At 36.7% G+C, this 20,334-nt stretch overlaps 1 protein-coding gene across 7 annotated transcripts; it reads left to right on the plus strand.

Annotated features, from left to right (window-relative positions):
* The first annotated feature begins 9,551 nt into the window (after positions 1-9,551).
* Positions 9,552-17,185, plus strand: FGB (fibrinogen beta chain). Of its 7 annotated transcripts, none has more exons than XM_003822580.5 (8): positions 9,552-9,665; positions 12,340-12,531; positions 13,021-13,204; positions 14,126-14,353; positions 14,923-15,036; positions 15,721-15,846; positions 16,053-16,338; positions 16,954-17,185. In XM_003822580.5, exons 1-8 carry the CDS (start codon positions 9,552-9,554, stop codon positions 17,183-17,185), a joined length of 1,476 nt encoding a protein of 491 aa, XP_003822628.1. The 7 variants fall into 7 exon arrangements, with proteins under 7 accessions (XP_003822628.1, XP_054967925.1, XP_054967923.1 ...); XM_055111950.1 differs by having other exon boundaries at positions 17,152-17,185; XM_055111948.2 differs by having other exon boundaries at positions 16,053-16,314.
* Positions 17,186-20,334: the final 3,149 nt, after the last annotated feature.

Raw genomic sequence — 20,334 nt, forward strand, 5'->3', positions numbered from 1 at the left:
TGGCTTCATCTTAACTAATTCCATCTAAAAATACCCTATTTCCAAATAAGGTCACATTCTTAGATACTGGGGGTTAGGAATTCATAATGTGAATTTGGGGGGACACAGTTCAACCCACAACACTATATCACAAAATAAGTGACAATATTGAACATAATCATGACTTTTGTTGTTTACCTTTACAAATAAGAATTTGTACTTACAAATATTTGCAGGCATTTACAAATGTTTTTATTTTACAGAAATATTTTTGGTGTTTATACTGCCACAGAAGAAATAACAATGTCTTGGTTCCAGCATTCTTAGCTGAATGTTTTGTTGTAATATTTGTTTAAATATCTGTATTTCCCAGTAGACTTATGGGGTGAATATGGCATGATGTTTACTATCACACAGTCAGAATCTAATTGACTTGCAACTGGTAAGTTTTCAATATTTATTGAATGAATGAATAAGTAAGCTATTATATTGTACACTTAAATATGGGTTTAGGTGGCTTTGAGAGCTTAATTTTTTCTGAGACGGAGTCTGGCTCTGCCGGCCAGGTTGAAGTGCAGTGGCACCATCTCAGCTCACTGCAATCTCTGCCTCCTGGATTCAAATGATTCTCCTGCCTCAGCCTCCGGAGTAGCTGGGAATACAGGTGTGCACCACCACGCCTGGCTAATTACTTGTATTTTTAGTAGACATGGGTTTTTACCATGTTGGCCAGGCTAGTCTCGCACTCCCGACCTTAGGTGATCCACCTGTCTCAGCCTCTCAAAGTGCTGGGATTACAGGTGTGAACCACTGAGCCCAGCCGAGACTTTAATTTTGATTTGAAGTTGCAGCTACTGAACATGTAGGAAGGATGGTCTGTGAGTGTGTGTGTGTGTGTGTGTGTGTGTGTGTGTGTGATGTGCTCACTCCGAAAAGTTGCTGTTTCATTAACCATTAATTTAATCACAGTCTTTCTGTGTGTGTAATGCAGATAATTGCTTATAAAAGGACTGTTCAGTTCTGTATTTCTGATCTTTGTAAATTTTATGACAATGAAAAATATTTTCCATTACATTTAAGTAAGTTAATTCTAAATTTTATTTAGTTTCTATAAAACTTAGCAACTTAGTTACAAAATACAATTTATCTGTAGAAATATTTGCAACAGTCAGTCTAGTTAGCAGAAATACCTTTTGACATGAATAATTAAGAAGAGTAAGGCATTTGATTGAATATTTTACTATTATTATTAATTCATATTTATAGATCCCATTATATTTATATTACATAATGCTATTTAGACACTTTAGGCTTTCTTTTAGAAATATGCTACCAAAAGCCAGAATCATGTTCACAGAGAAATATTAAAAATATTCTTATTAGTCACAATACAAGGATGTCCACCATCACCACTATTATCCACGTTTATTTTTTATGAAAGCACTAGTCATTCAATTGGACAAAAAAATTAAATTGTGTAAAATAGGAAATAGGGATGAAAAGTTATCTTTATTTGCAAACGGTATGACTTTATACCTGAAAAACCAATTGAAAAAACTATTCGAAACAATATGAAAATTCACTGAGTATAAAAATGTTATTAAAAATCAATAGTTTTCCTTTATGCAGTTAAAAATATAGCAGGGAAAGGGATTTTTATTTAAAATAGCAATACATTTTAAAATGTGCAAGACCTAAAGGAAAAAAAAATTAAGAGACGTGAAAACCTGAATCAGGGACCTCCCTCCTCTCTGTGCATGTGGCCCCACTACTGCTGCTTCTGGAGGGACTGAAAAAGCTCTCAGGGATGCTGGTCTGGCAGTCAGAGAGGTCTCTGAGCTGACAGGATTTCCTGAAATGCTGTGAAAATTTTGCATCCTGAAATCCATGCTGGAATCCTGGCTCATAATATCCCAAAAGGTAATGCTGACATGGCCAGGCCTGATTGTTGCCTGTAATCTCTATCCCTTCCTGAAGACAGTGGCTTCTCCAGGTGTAATGGTTGAGAGGCTGTTGAGCACATTGATACTGGTAGAGTAACTTTACTGAGAGATGCCACCAAAAACCACAATCCAGTGACAGTGGTGTGTCAGAGGACTATGAGGCAGTGTCCACAGAGAGGCAGAGCTCCAAGAGTAAGGACACCTTCTTGGAGACTAGGTGCCAGTTAGTCTTGAAGGCATTCACATTCACTTATATGGCACAATATGATGAAGCAATTTCAGATTACCTCAGGAAATAGCACAGTAAAGGAATATCTCAGATGCCCTTGCAGTGCAGAATGATCCCTCATCAGACTCCTGTGCAGCTATACACACTGAAGCCTAAGCTTCCCATCACAGTTCTAAATGGAGCCCCTGGATTTAAAAACTTTTGTGATGCTTTGAATGCCTGGCAGCTGGTGAAGGAACTCAAAGAGGCATTAGGCATTCTATCTGCTGCCCTTTTCAAACATGTCAGCCCAGCAGATGCTGCTGTTGAAATTCCACTCAGTGAAAATGAGGCCAAAGTCTGCATATATCATAAGCAAAGTTAAAAGACAAATGAAAAATTGGGAAATATAGGCAATGTGTATGTTAGCCACAGGGCTAATTTTCTTAATAAGAAAAGAGCTCTCATGAATCAACAGAAAAAATGAACAACTCAAAAGACAAGGCACATGGACAGGCAGTTCACAGAAAGACCACTGACATTGTGGCTGATATGTAAATTGAAAAGATTCTCAGTGTGCTCATGATGAAAGAAATTTTAATCACAATAACAATAAGATAACGTATTTCACCTAATAGGTTGGCAAAAAATTTTAAAATTTGACAACAACAAGTGATGGCAAGGATGAGGGACAACCTAAATATTGATGAGAGTATAAATGGTGGCAATCACTTTCATAGGCAGTTTAGCAATAAGCTGACAATTTTTTTCGAGACAGGGTCTTTCTCTGTGGCCCAGGCTAGACTTCAGTGGATGACCTCCTGGGGTCAGGCAGATCCTCCTACCTCAGCCTCCCAAATAGCTGGAACTACAGGTGTGCACTATGATGCCTGGCTAATTTTTTAATTTTTTTGTAGAGACAGGTGTCTCACTATGTTGCCTAGGCTGCTCTCGAACTCCTAGGCTCAAGCACCCTTCCTGCCTTGGCCTCCCAAAGTGCAGGGATTACAGGTGTGAGCCACCACTCCTGGCCCCAGAATTGTTTGCATACCTTTTGTTACAATGGATTTACTTTCCAAAAATGTCCTTGGTATGTATGTATGTGTGTTTGTGTGTTTGTGTGAGAGTGTGTATGTCTGTATCAATGTTTGTATGTATTATATATAATCTTCATAGAAGGATGCAAAGATATACATACACAGGTGTTCATTTTGCTAAGGTAGGAACACCACATCAATACAAGAGAAAAAATAGCTTTGTACATAACAGGAAGAAACTGTCCATCATAGTAGGTAAGGGTATAGAGTCAGAATGCCATGATTCAACTCCTTCTCTGCAAGTTACCTGCAGCATCATCTTGGGTAACTTTTTTCTTTTTGTACTTCAATTCTCCCATCTGTAAAATGGGAATAATAGTACTACTCTACCTCATAGAGTTATTGTAAGAATTAAGTGTAACGTACTAGTAACAGTGACCAGCACAGAATTACTTGATCCATAAGCATTAGTTATATGATACTAATTATCCCCGTTGTTCTAAAAGGGGAGAAAGCTGCATAAATGTAACCTAGAAGTCAGAGGTCAACACAGGCAGCTTCTATTTTCATCCTAATCTAAACCTAAAGTGGGCCTCGATTCTCCCCACAAGGAAACCTAGTACACAAAATACTAGTTAGCACATACATTAGTCTGTTCTCACACTACTGATAAATACATACCAAGAGTGGGTAATTTATAAAGGGAAGAAGTTTAATTGACTCACAGTTCTGCAGAGCTGGGAAGGCCTCAGGAAACTTACAATCAAGGCAGAAGGGGAAGCAAATATGCCCTTCTTCACATGACAGCAGGAAGGAGAAGTGCGGAACGAAACAGGGAAATCCCTTTATAAAACCATTCAATCTCGTGAGAACTCACTCACTATCACAAGAACAGTATGAGGGTAACTGCACCCATGATTCAATTACCTCCCAACAGGTCCCTCCCACAACATATGAGGATTATGGGAACTAGAATTCAAGGTGAGATTTGGGTGGGGACACAGCCAAACCATATCAGCAAAGTAGATTGAAACATTGAGCAAATAACAAAGGATTGAAGGGAGATCCTGGACCCAATAGCATACTTTGTCCATCCTCATTCAACCTGCATCTTTTTCTTAGTTTGTCGTTACCTCTTTATTATGTGGAGAGGATAGAGATTTTTCTGCCCACGTCTCCCTCTTCCCTAACATTGTATCCGTGTTTCTAGAAACCAGCCTTTCTGGCTTTCTTTGATTTATATCTAGGTTCCATATTTTTTCAAGTACATGTTTGTGTTTTTTAAAATATATATATGGATATACATACATGTATGTATATGTTTTGCCCATTTTTATCTATAGGGCTCATGCTTTCTCATCAAACTGTAACTCTTCATAAAAATTTTATTAAACCTTTGTCTAATCCTGTGCACATTTTACAGAAAATATTGTTAATCTAATTCAGAAATACTTATTAGTTATTAAATTGTGAAAGATTTTTGAAATTTTTGAAATGCATGTTACTGACATGCACCAAAATAAAAGTTCCCATTTTCCCTAGAGTTTCACTGCTAATACTATCAGACAGGCTGTCTTATTTTTAAGCATAAATTCCATGTTGGAAAGAGAAGCTTTATATTCAAATAATGTAATCCATCACTAAAAGTTTTCATATATTAAGTATATGGGCTGGGCATGGTGGCTCACAGCTGTAATTCCAGCACTTTGGGAGGCCAAGGCTGGTGGATCACTTGAGGCCAGGAGTTCAAGACCAGCCTGGGCAACATGGTGAAACCCTATCTCTACAAAAAAATACATACATACATACATATATACATATATATATATAGAGAGAGAGAGAGAGAGAGAGATGGAGAGAGACAGAGAGAGACAGACAGGGTCTTGCTTTGTCACCAAGGCTGGTGTATAGTGGTGCAATCTCAGCTCATTGCAGCCTCAACCTCCCAGGCCCAAGCAATCCGCCCACCTCTCAGCCTCCCAAGGAGCTGGAGTGGCTGAGACTACAGGTGTGTGCCACCATGCCCAGATAATTTTTTCATTTTTTTTATAGATAGGGTTTCACCACGTTGCCCAAGGTGGTCTCGAACTCCTGGGCTCAAGTGATCCTTGGCCTCCCGAAGTGCTGGAATTACAGCTGTGAGCCACCGCACCCAGCCCATATGCTTAATATATGAAAACTTTTAGTGATTGATTACATTATTTGAATATAAAGCTTCTCTTTCTAACCTGCAATTTATGCTTAAAAATAAGACAGCCAGTCTGATTCCTAAAAATTTGATCTTAATTTTCTCAACAAATGCCAAAAATCATCTCAGTCAAGGTTAATGAAACGTAAAATGAGTACTATAGAAAGGACATCAGGTGTCTCACAGATTGGGTTGTGAAGAATCAAATTATTATGTTTGGAAGTTTTGGTTACTTCTGTTGATGCAGTTGGTAGGCTTTCCCTCTAAAATGCTGCCATGGATATAACATCAGGCCAATTGACCCAGTTCCCTTCCCCTTCCCCTTCCCCTTCTTCTTCTCCTCCTCCTCCTCCTCCTCCTTCTCCTTCTTCTTCCAGCAAATATCAAATTTGGAGAGACAATCTGGTAGATTTAGCTTGCGTAAAGGGTCTGTCTACCCCTAGCTTGGTCACCTGTGGTTAGAGGGTCAGGGTGTTGTAGTACTGACAGGACCACTGGAGCTTCACACCTCCATTTTAGTGGTCATTCCAGGAGAAGGGAGCAGCACTCCCAGAGGTGTTCATTACACCCTTAATGGTTGTGGGTCTCAATGTGACAAAAGCAGAAGAGCATCTCTATCTTTTCTTAGCTCTTGTGATCTCCATCCTGTTGTAGGAGAAAATGTCCTATTATCCCTTATTACCATGCTCTATGTCAGCTCCCATAAGAAATGGAAACTGACATCTAAGCCAGTAGAGGGAGACATTCCACAAGAGATGGTGTCATCTCCTATTTCTTCCCCACCATATGCTTTCCCACTAAAGATGACTAACAAATTGCAGGTGTCACAACTGCACTGCTCTCAGGCTTGCCCCAAGAGCTCTGGTCCAGCCTGGCCTCCAACTCTTCAGTGTTAATTTCCCTTTGGATAGTAGTTCTCAAACTGTTTTTCAAGGTAACACAAGGAAAATATATACAGAGACTAACAACTTATTACAGTACCTCAAACCTATGCATATTTAGACAACGAGAATCAGTATTCCTTTTAGTCATTCGTTCATTTATATGTTCATGAATTTGCTCAACTGATATTTATTAAATACTGGCTATGTGCCAGGTGCATGACTTAAACTGTACAGTCATTCAAACCAAGTTTCAAGTCTAAAAGCCCTTTTCCTTTGAAGTTCGTTTCCCCCTGAAGAAAGTTAGATCCTTAAGTTACCAATCCCAAATCCTCACCTCCCCCAATCTTAGGCTCAACACTAATTATTGTAAGTAGTTTTCATTTTCTGTCTTTCCTTTTAGACTTAAGGCTTCGCCAAGGTCTCCCCGGCCCCTAGCAAACTACCTGCTATGAAGTAGATGCTCTGTAAATAGTTGTTAAGCCCAAATTGCCTTGTGCTATGGAGACTGGGCCTGACATGAGTTGTAAAAGTATCAACAAGTGTATTGACAATGGGTATCGGCAAGTCTTTGCCCTTCGAGCCAGAGAGCTGCTGGGCAGGACAGATTATCTCTGTTTTCTCTGTCACTGATTTACTACCCTTGACTTATGCAATGACATCAGCTAATATGAAAAACATTGCACTAATGACCTCAAAATAACTGAACAAATAGTACTCCCTTTCCCCTCCACCAATGGCATCAACATTCTAAAAAAATTTAAGCATCTTAGTAAGCGGTGTCTCTGCAAATATATTTCTTCCCTGAAAACATGATAATCTTCTTTGTAACATTAGGCAATTTAGAGTCCCAGTGTAACTGTATATAACTCTACAGAAAAAAGACATATCTAACAAGAACTAGAATTACAAAAACTCATTATCACTGCATTGCACATGCTTCACACAGACATGAATACTATACCCACATATGAGGGTAAAAAGATAAGTGAAAGTAAAAGCTATGAGTGAGTGTGTCAGCCTGATACATTATAGTCCCAAGATGACGGGCTGGCCAAAATACTCCAAAAGAACAAACACACAAAAAGAAGGTAGAGGTAAATTTTTATAATGTTTGTATCCTGTTGGGCAATATGATGTAATGGGCACAGAGTGTGGACTGTAGAGTCAGACAGTCATGGGTCAAGTCCTCATACCAGCACCTACTACCTATACACTCTGGGGTAGTTTACTTAACCTCTCTGAACCTGTTTCACCATCTGTAGAACATAGTGGTTTCAAGAATTAAATACGATAAATGACTACCATAATTTGGCATCTGAGGCATGTACCAATGACAGCCAGTTCACTCATTCATCCCGTAATTATGTATTGAACGCCTACTATGTCTGTCTTGCTCACCAATGCATTCCCAGCCCCTATCACACTACCCATCACTGAGGAGACTCTCAAGAACTATTTGTAAGATGAATGTTAAGTCTGTGCTGTTATGGTGCATGCATGCTGGATTGAATCCATCCTCCTTCTGACCATGGGAAGAATGCCAATCAGAGTAGAACAAAGTAGGAAAGTAAAGGAACCTTCACTTTAGTGTTGAACAAGAGTCTATTATATACTAGAAAAAACTTTACAAATTTACAGACTTCTGAAAGTTAAATGATGATTCTATTGTTAGTTGATCAAACATCAGTCATTGAAAATGTAGTAATACGTTACCTCAAAAGAAAAAAAAAGGTTAGAGTTTTCTTAACAGATAATTCTTTTTAAATCTGTAAGAATCTGTACGTCACTAAAATAAAATCCTGTCTAGATTATTAAAATAAACTTTGTTATCAGTTATATTTTCATGGAAAATATTCCTGTATATATTTTAATTAATAGCCACATAGATATTTGCTTTTTCTGTCAGATCATATATCCCTTTAAGAAACATTAAAGCTAAAGAAAAAAATCTTAAAATATAATATTTACTCATTGCTAATAAAGGGAACACAAATTTGGAAAGACTCAAGTGAATATTTTTTCTTAATTTAAACTGAGTACTTTGTCTCTATTAAGCTAAGTTAAAAGAATTTGGGAGGACAACCTATGCTACCAAGAGAATAACTTGTTTCTAGGAATCTGAGTTAAAGGAATTTGGGAATGCAATCTCTGCTACCTGGAGAAGAAAGAAATGTCGTGGGTCCCACACCATTCTCAAGACTCTGTTTCAAAGCATTGTTTCAATACGCTGATCCAAACGCTGATAACCTGCCATCTTTTTAATAAAATAATTTATAAATTTAATGAGAATGTTTCACTTTCCACACAAAAAACAGAAAAATGCTTTGAATCAATGCACTTACTGGGATTTGGATTACTGACTGGTGTTCCTATTGATTCTTGTAGGAGTTATTAATCCTGATTGCAACACACAAGTGAACAGACAAGAGAGATAAATTTTGTGGCTTGTGGGAAATGAAGGAAAATGGGCCTCATTTAGTCTGTGAGCATACTAATTGAAATAGATGTATGAAGACTTCACCAGTGTTAAAATAACATTGTTTTTATAAATCATATGATATAAACTATATAACAATAAAATAGAATGTTAAACATGTATTTAATCATCATCATAATTTTGATTCAGAAATCTATAATTTATTAGTTATCTTAATAATGTTTAGAATTTGTTGAACATTTTACCTTATGTGAATTAAGGATAAAATATTAAAGCTATTCAGCACAAAAAAGGGTCTTTCTGATGTGTATCTTTCATAGAATAGGGTATGAATTTGTTATTTTGTTATTTTGATTAATGTCTAAAACAAAAGATAAACACATTATGATATAACATTACTATTGATTTTAATGGCCCCTTTTGAAATAGAATTATGTCATTGTCAGAAAACATAAGCATTTATGGTATATCATTAATGAGTCACGATTTTAGTGGTTGCCTTGTGAGTAGGTCAAATTTACTAAGCTTAGATTTGTTTTCTCACATATTCTTTCGGAGCTTGTGTAGTTTCCACATTAATTTACCAGAAACAAGATACACATCTCTCTTTGAGGAATGCCCTAACTTCCCATCATTTTGTCCAATTAAATGAATTGAAGAAATTTAAAGTTTCTAAACTAGACCAACAAAGAATAATAGTTGTATGACAAGTAAATAAGTTTTGCTGGGAAGATGTTGCTTAAATGATAAAATGGTTCAGCCAACAAGTGAACCAAAAATTAAATATTAACTAAGGAAAGGTAACCATTTCTGAAGTCATTCCTAGCAGAGGACTCAGATATATATAGGATTGAAGATCTCTCAGTTAAGTCTACATGAAAAGGATGGTTTCTTGGAGCTTCCACAAACTTAAAACCATGAAACATCTATTATTGCTACTATTGTGTGTTTTTCTAGTTAAGTCCCAAGGTGTCAACGACAATGAGGAGGTGAATTTTTTAAAGCATTATTATATTATTAGTAGTATTATTAATATAAGATGTAACATAATCATATTATGTGCTTATTTTAATGAAATTAGCATTGCTTATAGTTATGAAATGGAATTGTTAACCTCTGACTTATTGTATTTAAAGAATGTTTCATAGTATTTCTTATATAAAAACAAAGTAATTTCTTGTTTTCTAGTTTATCACCTTTGTTTTCTTAAGATGAAGATGGCTTAGCTAATGTAAGATGTGTTTTTCTCACTTGCTATTCTGAGTACTGTGATTTTCATTTACTTCTAGCAATACAGGATTACAATTAAGAGGACAAGATCTGAAAATCTCACAAACTATAAAATAATAAAAGAGCAGAATTTTAAGATAAAAGAAACTGGTGGTAGGTAGATTGTTCTTTGGTGAAGGAAGGTAATATATATAGTTACTGAGATTACTATTTATAAAAATTATAACTAAGCCTAAAAGCAAAATACATCAAGTGTAATGATAGAAAATGAAATATTGCTTTTTTCAGATGAAAAGTTCAAATTAGAGTTAGTGTGTATTGTTATTATTAATAGTTATGAAACACGGTTCAGTCTAATTTATTTATTTGTAGAACAGTTTGTCCTCAACCATTATTTTTGCTGACTTATTGCTGTTAATTTGCAGTTACTAAAAATACAGAAATGCATTTAGGACAATGGATATTTAAGAAATTTAAATTTTATCATCAAACGTATCATGGCCAAATTTCTTACATATAGCATAGTATCATTAAACTAGAAATAAGAATACACAATAATATTTAAATGAAGTGATTCATTTTGGATCATTATTGAGTTTCAAGGGAACTTGAGTGTTGTACTTATCAGACTCTACATGTAAGAACATATAGTTAATCTGGTTGTATGTGTAAAAACATATGGTTAATCTGGTTAAGTCTGGTTAATCATATTAGGTAAGAAAAATGTAAAGAATGTGTAAGAGGAAATTTTTGTAAAGTACTCTGCAAAGCACTTTCACATTTCTGCTTATCAACTAAACCTCACAGAGATAGTTTAATAGTTTAGGCTTTAAAATGGATTTTGATTATTCAACAAGTGGCCTTCATAATTTCTTTAAGTGTTTTTCTTTAAGTATATACTTTCTTTAAATATTTTTTAAAATTTCCTTTTCTCTAGTAAAGCCAGACCATCCATGCTACCTCTCTAGTGGCACTCTGAAATAAAAAGAAAATAGTTTTCTCTGTTATAATTGTATTTGTAATAAGCAGATGAATCATATTTCTTAAAATTTGTTTTAGAGAGAGTAAGCTCTGACTAGGACCATGCCTTCAATGTGAAATATGTATATATCCTCCGAATCTTTACATATTAAGAATGTATATAGTCAACTGGTTAAACAGGAAAATCTGGAACCAGCCTGGCTGGGTTTTAATCTTAGCACCATCCTACTAAATGTTAAATAATATTATAATCTAATGAATAAATGACAATGCAATTCCAAATAGAGTTCATCTGATGACTTCTAGACTCACAAAATTGCAAGAGAGCTCAGTTGTTGCTCAGTTGTTCCAAATCATGTCGTTTGTTAATTTGTAATTAAGCTCCAAAGGATGTATAGCTACTGACAAAAAAAAAATGAGAATGTAGTTAATCCAAATCAAAACTTTCCTATTGCAATGCGTATTTTCTGCTTCATTATCCTTTAATATAATATTTTAAGTTAGCAAGTAATTTTAATTACAATGCACAAGCCTTGAGAATTATTTTAAATATAAGAAAATCATAATGTTTGATAAAGAAATCACGTAAGAAATTTCAAGATAATGGTTTAACAAATAATTTTGTTGATAGAAGATAAGACTAAAAGTGAAATTCGCAGTGGAAAGGACACTTAAACTGTAGTACTTGTTATGTGTGATTCCAATAAAAATAGTAATGAGCACTTATTATTGCCAAGTACTGTTCTGAGGGTACCATATGCAATAAGTTATTTAATCCTTACAATAATCTTGTAAGGCAGATTCAAACTATCATTACACTTATTTTACAGATGAGAAAACTGGGGCACAGATAAAGCAACTTGCCCAAGGTCTCATAGCTGTAAGTCAACCCTACGGTCAAGATCTACAAGTAGCCGAGCTCCAGAGTACATTATGAGGGTCAAAGATTGTCTTATTACAAATAAATTCCAAGTAGAATCAACCTTTAATAAGTCTTTAATGTCTCTTAAATATGTTTATATAGGAGTATAATCATCAATTCACAAAAATGAAAGTAGGGAAATGATTAACAATAATCATAGGAATCTAACAATCCAAGTGGCTTGAGAATATTCATTCTTCTTGACAGTATAGATTCCTTACAATTTCGTAAGTTCCAATGTATGTTTTAGGAATATGAGGTCATTACTATTCATAATCTGATACAGCTTTATCCTAAGGCCTCTCTTTAAAAACTACACTGCATCATAGCTTTTTTGTGCAGTTGGTCTTTCTACTGTTACTGAACAGTAAGCAACCTACAGATTCACTATCACCAACCAGCCAGTTGATGGATCTTAAGCAAAATATCAAGCTTGTGATAACCTAAATTATAAAATGAGGGTGTTGGAATAGTTACATTCCAAATCTTCTATAACACTCTGTATTATATTTCTGCCTCATTCCTTGTAGGGTTTCTTCAGTGCCCGTGGTCATCGACCCCTTGATAAGAAGAGAGAAGAGGCTCCCAGCCTGAGGCCTGCCCCACCGCCCATCAGTGGAGGTGGCTATCGGGCTCGTCCAGCCAAAGCAGCTGCCACTCAAAAGAAAGTAGAAAGAAAAGCCCCTGATGCTGGAGGCTGTCTTCACGCTGACCCAGACCTGGTGGGTGCACTGATGTTTCTTGCAGTGGTGGCTCTCTCATGCAGAGAAAGCCTGTAGTCATGGCAGTCTCCTAATGTTTCACTGACCCACATTACCATCACTGTTATTTTGTTTGTTTATTTTGGAAATAAAATTCAAAACATAAACATATTGGGCCTTTGGTTTAGGCTTTCTTTCTTGTTTTCTTTGGTCTGGGCCCAAAATTTCAAATTAGGATATGTGGGTGCCACTTTTCCATTTGTATTTTGCCACTGCCTTTGTTTAGTTGGTAAAATTTTCATAGCCCAATTATATTTTTTCTGGGGTAAGTAATATTTTAAATCTCTATGAGAGTATGATGATGACTTTCGAATTTCTGGTCTTACAGAAAACCAAATAATAAATTTTTATGTTGGCTAATCGTATTGCTGAATTTTCCTATGTGCTATTTTAACAAATGTCCATGACCCAAATCCTTCATCTAATGCCTGCTATTTTCTTTGTTTTTAGGGGGTGTTGTGTCCTACAGGATGTCAGTTGCAAGAGGCTTTGCTACAACAGGAAAGGCCAATCAGAAATAGTGTTGATGAGTTAAATAACAATGTGGAAGCTGTTTCCCAGACCTCCTCTTCTTCCTTTCAGTACATATATTTGCTGAAAGACCTGTGGCAAAAGAGGAAGAAGCAAGTAAAAGGTAGATATCCTTGTGCTTTCCATTTGATTTTCAGCTATAAAATTGGAACCGTTAGACTGCCACGAGAATGCATGGTTGTGAGAAGATTAACATTTCTGGGTTAGTGAATAGCATTCATACGCTTTTGGGCACCTTCCCCTGCAACTTGCCAGATAAGCACTATTCAGCTCTTATTCCCAGTCTGACATCAGCAAGTGTGATTTTCTATGAAAAATTCTACTATGACTCCTTATTTTAAGTATACAAGAAACTTGTGACTCAAAAGATAATATTTACAGAGTGGAAAAAAAACCCCTAGCATTTATAGTTTTAACATTTGAGGTTTTGAATGAGAGAGTTATCCATAATATATTCAATTGTGTTGTGGATAATGACACCTAACCTGTGAATCTTGAGGTCAGAATGTTGAGTGCTGTTGACTTGGTGGTCAGGAAACAGCTAGTGCATGAGCCTGGCACAGGCATCTCAGTGAGTAGCATACCCACAGTTGGAAATTTTTCAAAGAAATCAAAGGAATCATGACATCTTATAAATTTCAAGGTTCTGCTCTACTTATGTGAAATGGATAAATAAATCAAGCATATCCACTCTGTAAGATTGAACTTCTCAGATGGAAGACCCCAATACTGCTTTCTCCTCTTTTCCCTCACCAAAGAAATAAACAACCTATTTCATTTATTACTGGACACAATCTTTAGCGTATACCTATGGTAAATTACTAGTATGGTGGTTAGGATTTATGTTAATTTGTATATGTCATGCGCCAAATCATTTCCCCTAAATATGACTATATATCATAACTGCTTGGTGGTAGTTCAGTGTTTAATAGTTTATTCTCAGAAAATCAAAATTGTATAGTTAAATACATTAGTTTTATGAGGCAAAAATGCTGACTATTTCTACATAATTTCATTTTTCCAGATAATGAAAATGTAGTCAATGAGTACTCCTTAGAACTGGAAAAGCACCAATTATATATAGATGAGACTGTGAATAGTAATATCCCAACTAACCTTCGTGTGCTTCGTTCAATCCTGGAAAACCTGAGAAGCAAAATACAAAAGTTAGAATCTGATGTCTCAGCTCAAATGGAATATTGTCGCACCCCATGCACTGTCAGTTGCAATATTCCTGTGGTGTCTGGCAAAGGTAACTGATTCATAAACATATTTTTAGAGAGTTCCAGAAGAACTCACACACCAAAAATAAGAGAACAACAACAACAACAACAACAACAAAAATGCTAAGTGGATTTTCCCAACAGATCATAATGACATTACAGTACATCATAAAAATATCCTTAGCCAGTTGTGTTTTGGACTGGCCTGGTGCATTTGCTGGTTTTGATGAGCAGGATGGGGCACAGGTAGTCCCAGGGGTGGCTGATGTGTGCATCTGCGTACTGGCTTGAACAGATGGCAGAACCACAGACAGATGTAGAAGTTTCTCCATTTTGTGTGTTCTGGGAGCTCATGGATATTCCAGGACACAAAAGGTGGAGAAGAGCTTTTTTCATCCTCTTAGCAGATAAACGTCCTCAAAACTGGGTTGGACTTACTAAAGTAAAACGAAAATCTAATATTTGTTATATTATTCTCAAAGGTCTATAATAACACACTGCTTAGTAACTTGTGTAATGTTATTTTAAAGAATTGGTGACTAAATACAAAGTAATTATGTCATAAACCCCTGAACATAATGTTGTCTTACATTTGCAGAATGTGAGGAAATTATCAGGAAAGGAGGTGAAACATCTGAAATGTATCTCATTCAACCTGACAGTTCTGTCAAACCGTATAGAGTATACTGTGACATGAACACAGAAAATGGAGGTAAGCTTTCGACAGTTGTTGACCTGTTGATCTGTAATTATTTGGATACCATAAAATGCCAGGAAACAAGGCCAGGTGTGGTGGCTCATATCTGTAATTCCAGCACCTTGGGAGGCCAAAGTGGGCTGATAGCTTGAGCCTAGGAGTTTGAAACTAGCCTGGGCAACATAATGAGACCCTAACTCTCCAAAAAAAAAAAAATACCAAAAAAAAAAAATCAGCTGGGTTGGTAGTATGTGCCTGTAGTCCCAGCTATCCAGGAGGCTGAGATGGGAGATCACCTGAGCCCACAACCTGGAGTCTTGATCATGCTACTGAACTGTAGCCTGGGCAACAGAGGATAGTGAGATCCTGTCTCAAAAAAAAAAAATTAATTAAAAAGCCAGGAAACAAGACTTAGCTCTAACATCTAACATAGCTGACAAAGAGTAATTTGATGTGGAATTCAACCTGATATTTAAAAGGTTATAAAATATCTATAATTCACAATTTGGGGTAAGATAAAGCACTTGCAGTTTCCAAAGATTTTACAAGTTTTCCTCTCATATTTATTTCCTTATTGTGTCTATTTTAGAGCACCAAATATATACTAAATGGAATGGACAGGGGATTCAGATATTATTTTCAAAGTGACATTATTTGCTGTTGGTTAATATATGCTCTTTTTGTTTCTGTCAACCAAAGGATGGACAGTGATTCAGAACCGTCAAGACGGTAGTGTTGACTTTGGCAGGAAATGGGATCCATATAAACAGGGATTTGGAAATGTTGCAACCAACACAGATGGGAAGAATTACTGTGGCCTACCAGGTAACGAATAGGCATGCAAAATAAAATCATTCTATTTGAAATGGGATTTTTTTTAATTAAAAAACATTCATTGTTGGAAGCCTGTTTTAGGCAGTTAAGAGGAGTTTCCTGACAAAAATGTGGAAGCTAAAGATAAGGGAAGAAAGGCAGTTTTTAGTTTCCCAAAATTTTATTTTTGGTGAGATTTTATTTTGTTTTTCTTTTAGGTGAATATTGGCTTGGAAATGATAAAATTAGCCAGCTTACCAGGATGGGACCCACAGAACTTTTGATAGAAATGGAGGACTGGAAAGGAGACAAAGTAAAGGCTCACTATGGAGGATTCACTGTACAGAATGAAGCCAACAAATACCAGATCTCAGTGAACAAATATAGAGGAACAGCCGGTAATGCCCTCATGGATGGAGCATCTCAGCTGATGGGAGAAAACAGGACCATGACCATTCACAACGGCATGTTCTTCAGCACGTATGACAGAGACAATGACGGCTGGTATGTGTGGCACTCTTTGCTCCTGCTTTAAAAATCACACTAATATCATTACTCAGAATCATTAACAATATTTTTAATAGCTACCACTTCCTGGGCACTTACTGTCAGCCACGGTCCTAAGCTCTTTATGCATCACTCGAAAGCATTTCAAGTATAAGGTAGACATTCTTATTCTCATTTTACAGATGAGATTTAGAGAGATTACGTGATTTGTCCAATGTCACACAACTACCCAGAGATAAAACTAGAATTTGAGCACAGTTACTTTCTGAGTAATGAGCATTTAGATAAATACCTATATCTCTATATTCTAAAGTGTGTGTGAAAACTTTCATTTTCATTTCCAGGGTTCTCTGATACTAAGGGTTGTAAAAGCTATTATTCCAGTATAAAGTAACCAACACAGTCCCTAGATGGATTGGCCACAAAGGCCCAGTTATCTCTCTTGCTATAGGGCACAGGAGGTCTTTGGTGTATTAGTGTGACTCTATGTATAGTACCCAAAGGAAAGACTACTGTGCACACGAGTGTAGCAGTCTTTTATGGGTAATCTGCAAAACGTAACTTGACCACCGTAGTTCTGTTTCTAATAACACCAAACACATTTTCTTTCAGGTTAACATCAGATCCCAGAAAACAGTGTTCTAAAGAAGACGGTGGTGGATGGTGGTATAATAGATGTCATGCAGCCAATCCAAACGGCAGATACTACTGGGGTGGACAGTACACCTGGGACATGGCAAAGCATGGCACCGATGATGGTGTAGTATGGATGAATTGGAAGGGGTCATGGTACTCAATGAAGAAGATGAGTATGAAGATCAGGCCCTTCTTCCCACAGCAATAGTCCCCAATAAGTAGATTTTTGCTCTTCTGTATGTGACAACATTTTTGTACATTATGTTATTGGAATTTTCTTTCATACATTATATTCCTCTAAAACTCTCAAGCAGACGTGAGTGTGACTTTTTGAAAAAAGTATAGGATAAATTACATTAAAATAGTACATGATTTTCTTTTGTTTTCTTCATTTCTCTTGCTCACCAAGAAGTAACAAAAGTATAGTTTTGACAGAGTAGGTGTTCATAATTTCAGTTCTAGTTGATTGCGAGAAGTTTCAAATAAGGAAGAGGGGTCTTTTATCCTTGTCGTAGGAAAACCATGATGGAAAGGAAAAACTGATGTTTAAAAGTCCACTTTTAAAACTATATTTATTTATGTAGGATCTGTCAAAGAAAACTTCCAAAAAGATTTATTAATTAAACCAGACTCTGTGGCAATAAGTTAATGTTTCCTTGTTTTGTAATCCACACATTCAATGAGTTAGGCTTTGAACTCGTAAGGAGGGAGAAGCATTCACAACCTCAAATAGCTAATAACCGGTCTTGAATATTTGAAGATTTAAAATCTGACTCTAGGCCAGGCACGGTGGCTCACGACTATAATCCCAACACTTTGGGAGGCCGAGACGGGCGGTCACAAGGTCAGGAGTTCAAGACCAGCCTGACCAATATGGTGAAACCCCGTCTCTCCTAAAAATACAAAAATTAGCCAGGCATGGTGGCAGGTGCCTGTAGTCCCAGCTACTTGGGAGGCTGAGGCAGGAGAATCGCTTGAACCTGTGAGGTGGAGATTGCACTGAGCCAAGATCTCAACACTGTACTCCAGCCTGGGCAACAGTGTGAGACTCCATCTCAAAAAAAAAAAAAAAAAAAATCTGACTCTATACCATGGAAAAGCCACCACTCTGCCACTTAAATAAACATCAAGATCAGAGATTCCAAGAGGACAATCTGGATCAAGTCTTCACCAAGTGTTTTTTAAGGGAAATAATGAAATAGGGAGCAGAATATGCCTGTTGCCCATAGAAACGAGGTCTATTCTTGTCCTCAATTAGGCATTTTTTTTTTCATAGTTACACCAGAACTAAAGTAAAAGTGGTTTTTCTGTTCTTTCTACTTCTCCCCATGAAATGGGCATATCATCTCAACACTTCACTCCAAGTCGCCACGGGCAACCTTACGACCCTAGGTCCTCCACCCCTAATGTATCGTCATTGCCACCCATTTTTATGGTACTTATTGTTCTTAAGCTTATCCTCTTAATCTTTGCATGTAAGCAAAGCTCATTAATTTCTATCTTGGAAATGCTACTACTCTCTTTAATTACTCATCAAATCCAACTTTAACTTTTGACCTGGTTTCTCTGCCATGAGTTCTGTCCCACTGGAGCCCATACTCACCTACCGCTTTGCCATCACATTTAACAGAAAACTCTCATCAAGTTACTTCCTGCTTAACATTAGCTCCTTCCTATCTATATCCAAATTTCTTAAATTCAAATTTTTTAGCTGGAGTAAAAATGGTCCCAGTACCATTTCCTGTTCCCTTCACTATAACCTACATTTTTGTCACATTAAGTTTTTCACCATTCCAGGACAGGTCAGGCCCTTTAAAAATTTCAACAGCTTTATTGAGATATAATTGATATAATAAAAAAAATCCTGCACATGTGTCATGCTGGAGCCCTATTGATTCCAACAGGGATGGCACCGTGTCCAAGAAGAGACCCAGAGCCAGTGAATGGGACATAGGGTTTATTTAGGACTTAAATACAGATGTGGTCCAGTGGCAGTGGGCTGGACAGGACCGCTACTATTCGTAAAGAGTATGCAGTTTATATAACATTTCTACTTAGCACTCTCCACTTAGCAACCTCCATTTAACCCAAAATAAAAGGCCTTGGTTCCTTGCACATCCTGAGTTCCAACGGACAGGCAGGGTGTTCAAGTGTCCTTCACAGATAAGAAGTGAATCTCTCTGGGTTGGCCATTCCAGGATTCCTTAGCTTAGGACTCTGAACACATATTCTTCTTAGACCATACAGTCATTCTCAGGGTATGCTTGAGTTAATGCTGTCGGATGCATCTGTCATACAAAGTGTTTAACATATACAATTTCATGATTTTGGAAATATGCATACACCCATGATATCACTGGCACAGTCAAGATATTAAATATATCCATCACCTCCAAAAGTTTCCTTGTGTTCATTTATTTTAGTTTTTCATGGTAAGAACATTTAATATGAAATATTATCAACAAATTTTTAGGTGCACAATACTGTATTATTAATTTTAGGCACTATGTTGTACAGTAGATCTCTAGAACATATTCATCTACTAAAAATGAAATTTTATCTCCATTTCCCCCTACCTCCCATCCCCTGGCAACTACCATTCTATTTCCACTTTGACTGTTTCAGATACCTTATATAAGTGAAATCACACAGTATCCTTTCGCACTGTTGTGGGGATGTAAAACGGTGCAGCTACCGTGGGAAGAAATGTGGAGGCCCCTAAAAAATTTTTTTAAAAATTCTAATTATCATATGATCCAGCAATCTCACTTCTAGGTATATATCCAAAAGAACTGATATCAGGATCTGGAAGCGATATTTGTGCATCTGTGATCATTGCAACATTATTCACAATGTTCAGGTCCTTTTATATGATGCCCTCATTGCAGCAATGTCTTCCTCCCAACACCATCTGACAAACTGCTATTTGTTTTTAAACCTCACTTTAACTGTCACCGCCCAGAGAAGACTTTCTAAAACCTTTGGGCAAATTTTATTACTTTTTGACAATGAATGCCTGAGGCTTATCCAGCTTTGATTCCAGAAACATCAGCCTGTCAGAATGGCTAATTTTCATGCATTTGTGAATGCTGGATGGCTAAATCCAGTGATTTTCAAAGTCTCGAACATCCTCCTTTTTAAATGTAGAACCCATTTTCCAATAAAGCCACAAACAGAAACTCAACATGCAAAGTTCTTGAATATGAAACTTTTGGGGCAATACTGAGAGTCGCAAAAGTTCACTGAATGAAAAATGCGGGTTGGGAAGACTGCAGTCATCAGACCTTTGCTCACTCCTTACGTGTTCACAGAGGATCAAATCAATCCCTAGAGCCTGAAGTAATGCCATAGAAGAAA

The sequence above is a fragment of the Pan paniscus genome, chromosome 3 (genome assembly GCF_029289425.2).
Source record: "Pan paniscus chromosome 3, NHGRI_mPanPan1-v2.0_pri, whole genome shotgun sequence".
Lineage (NCBI taxonomy): Eukaryota > Metazoa > Chordata > Mammalia > Primates > Hominidae > Pan > Pan paniscus.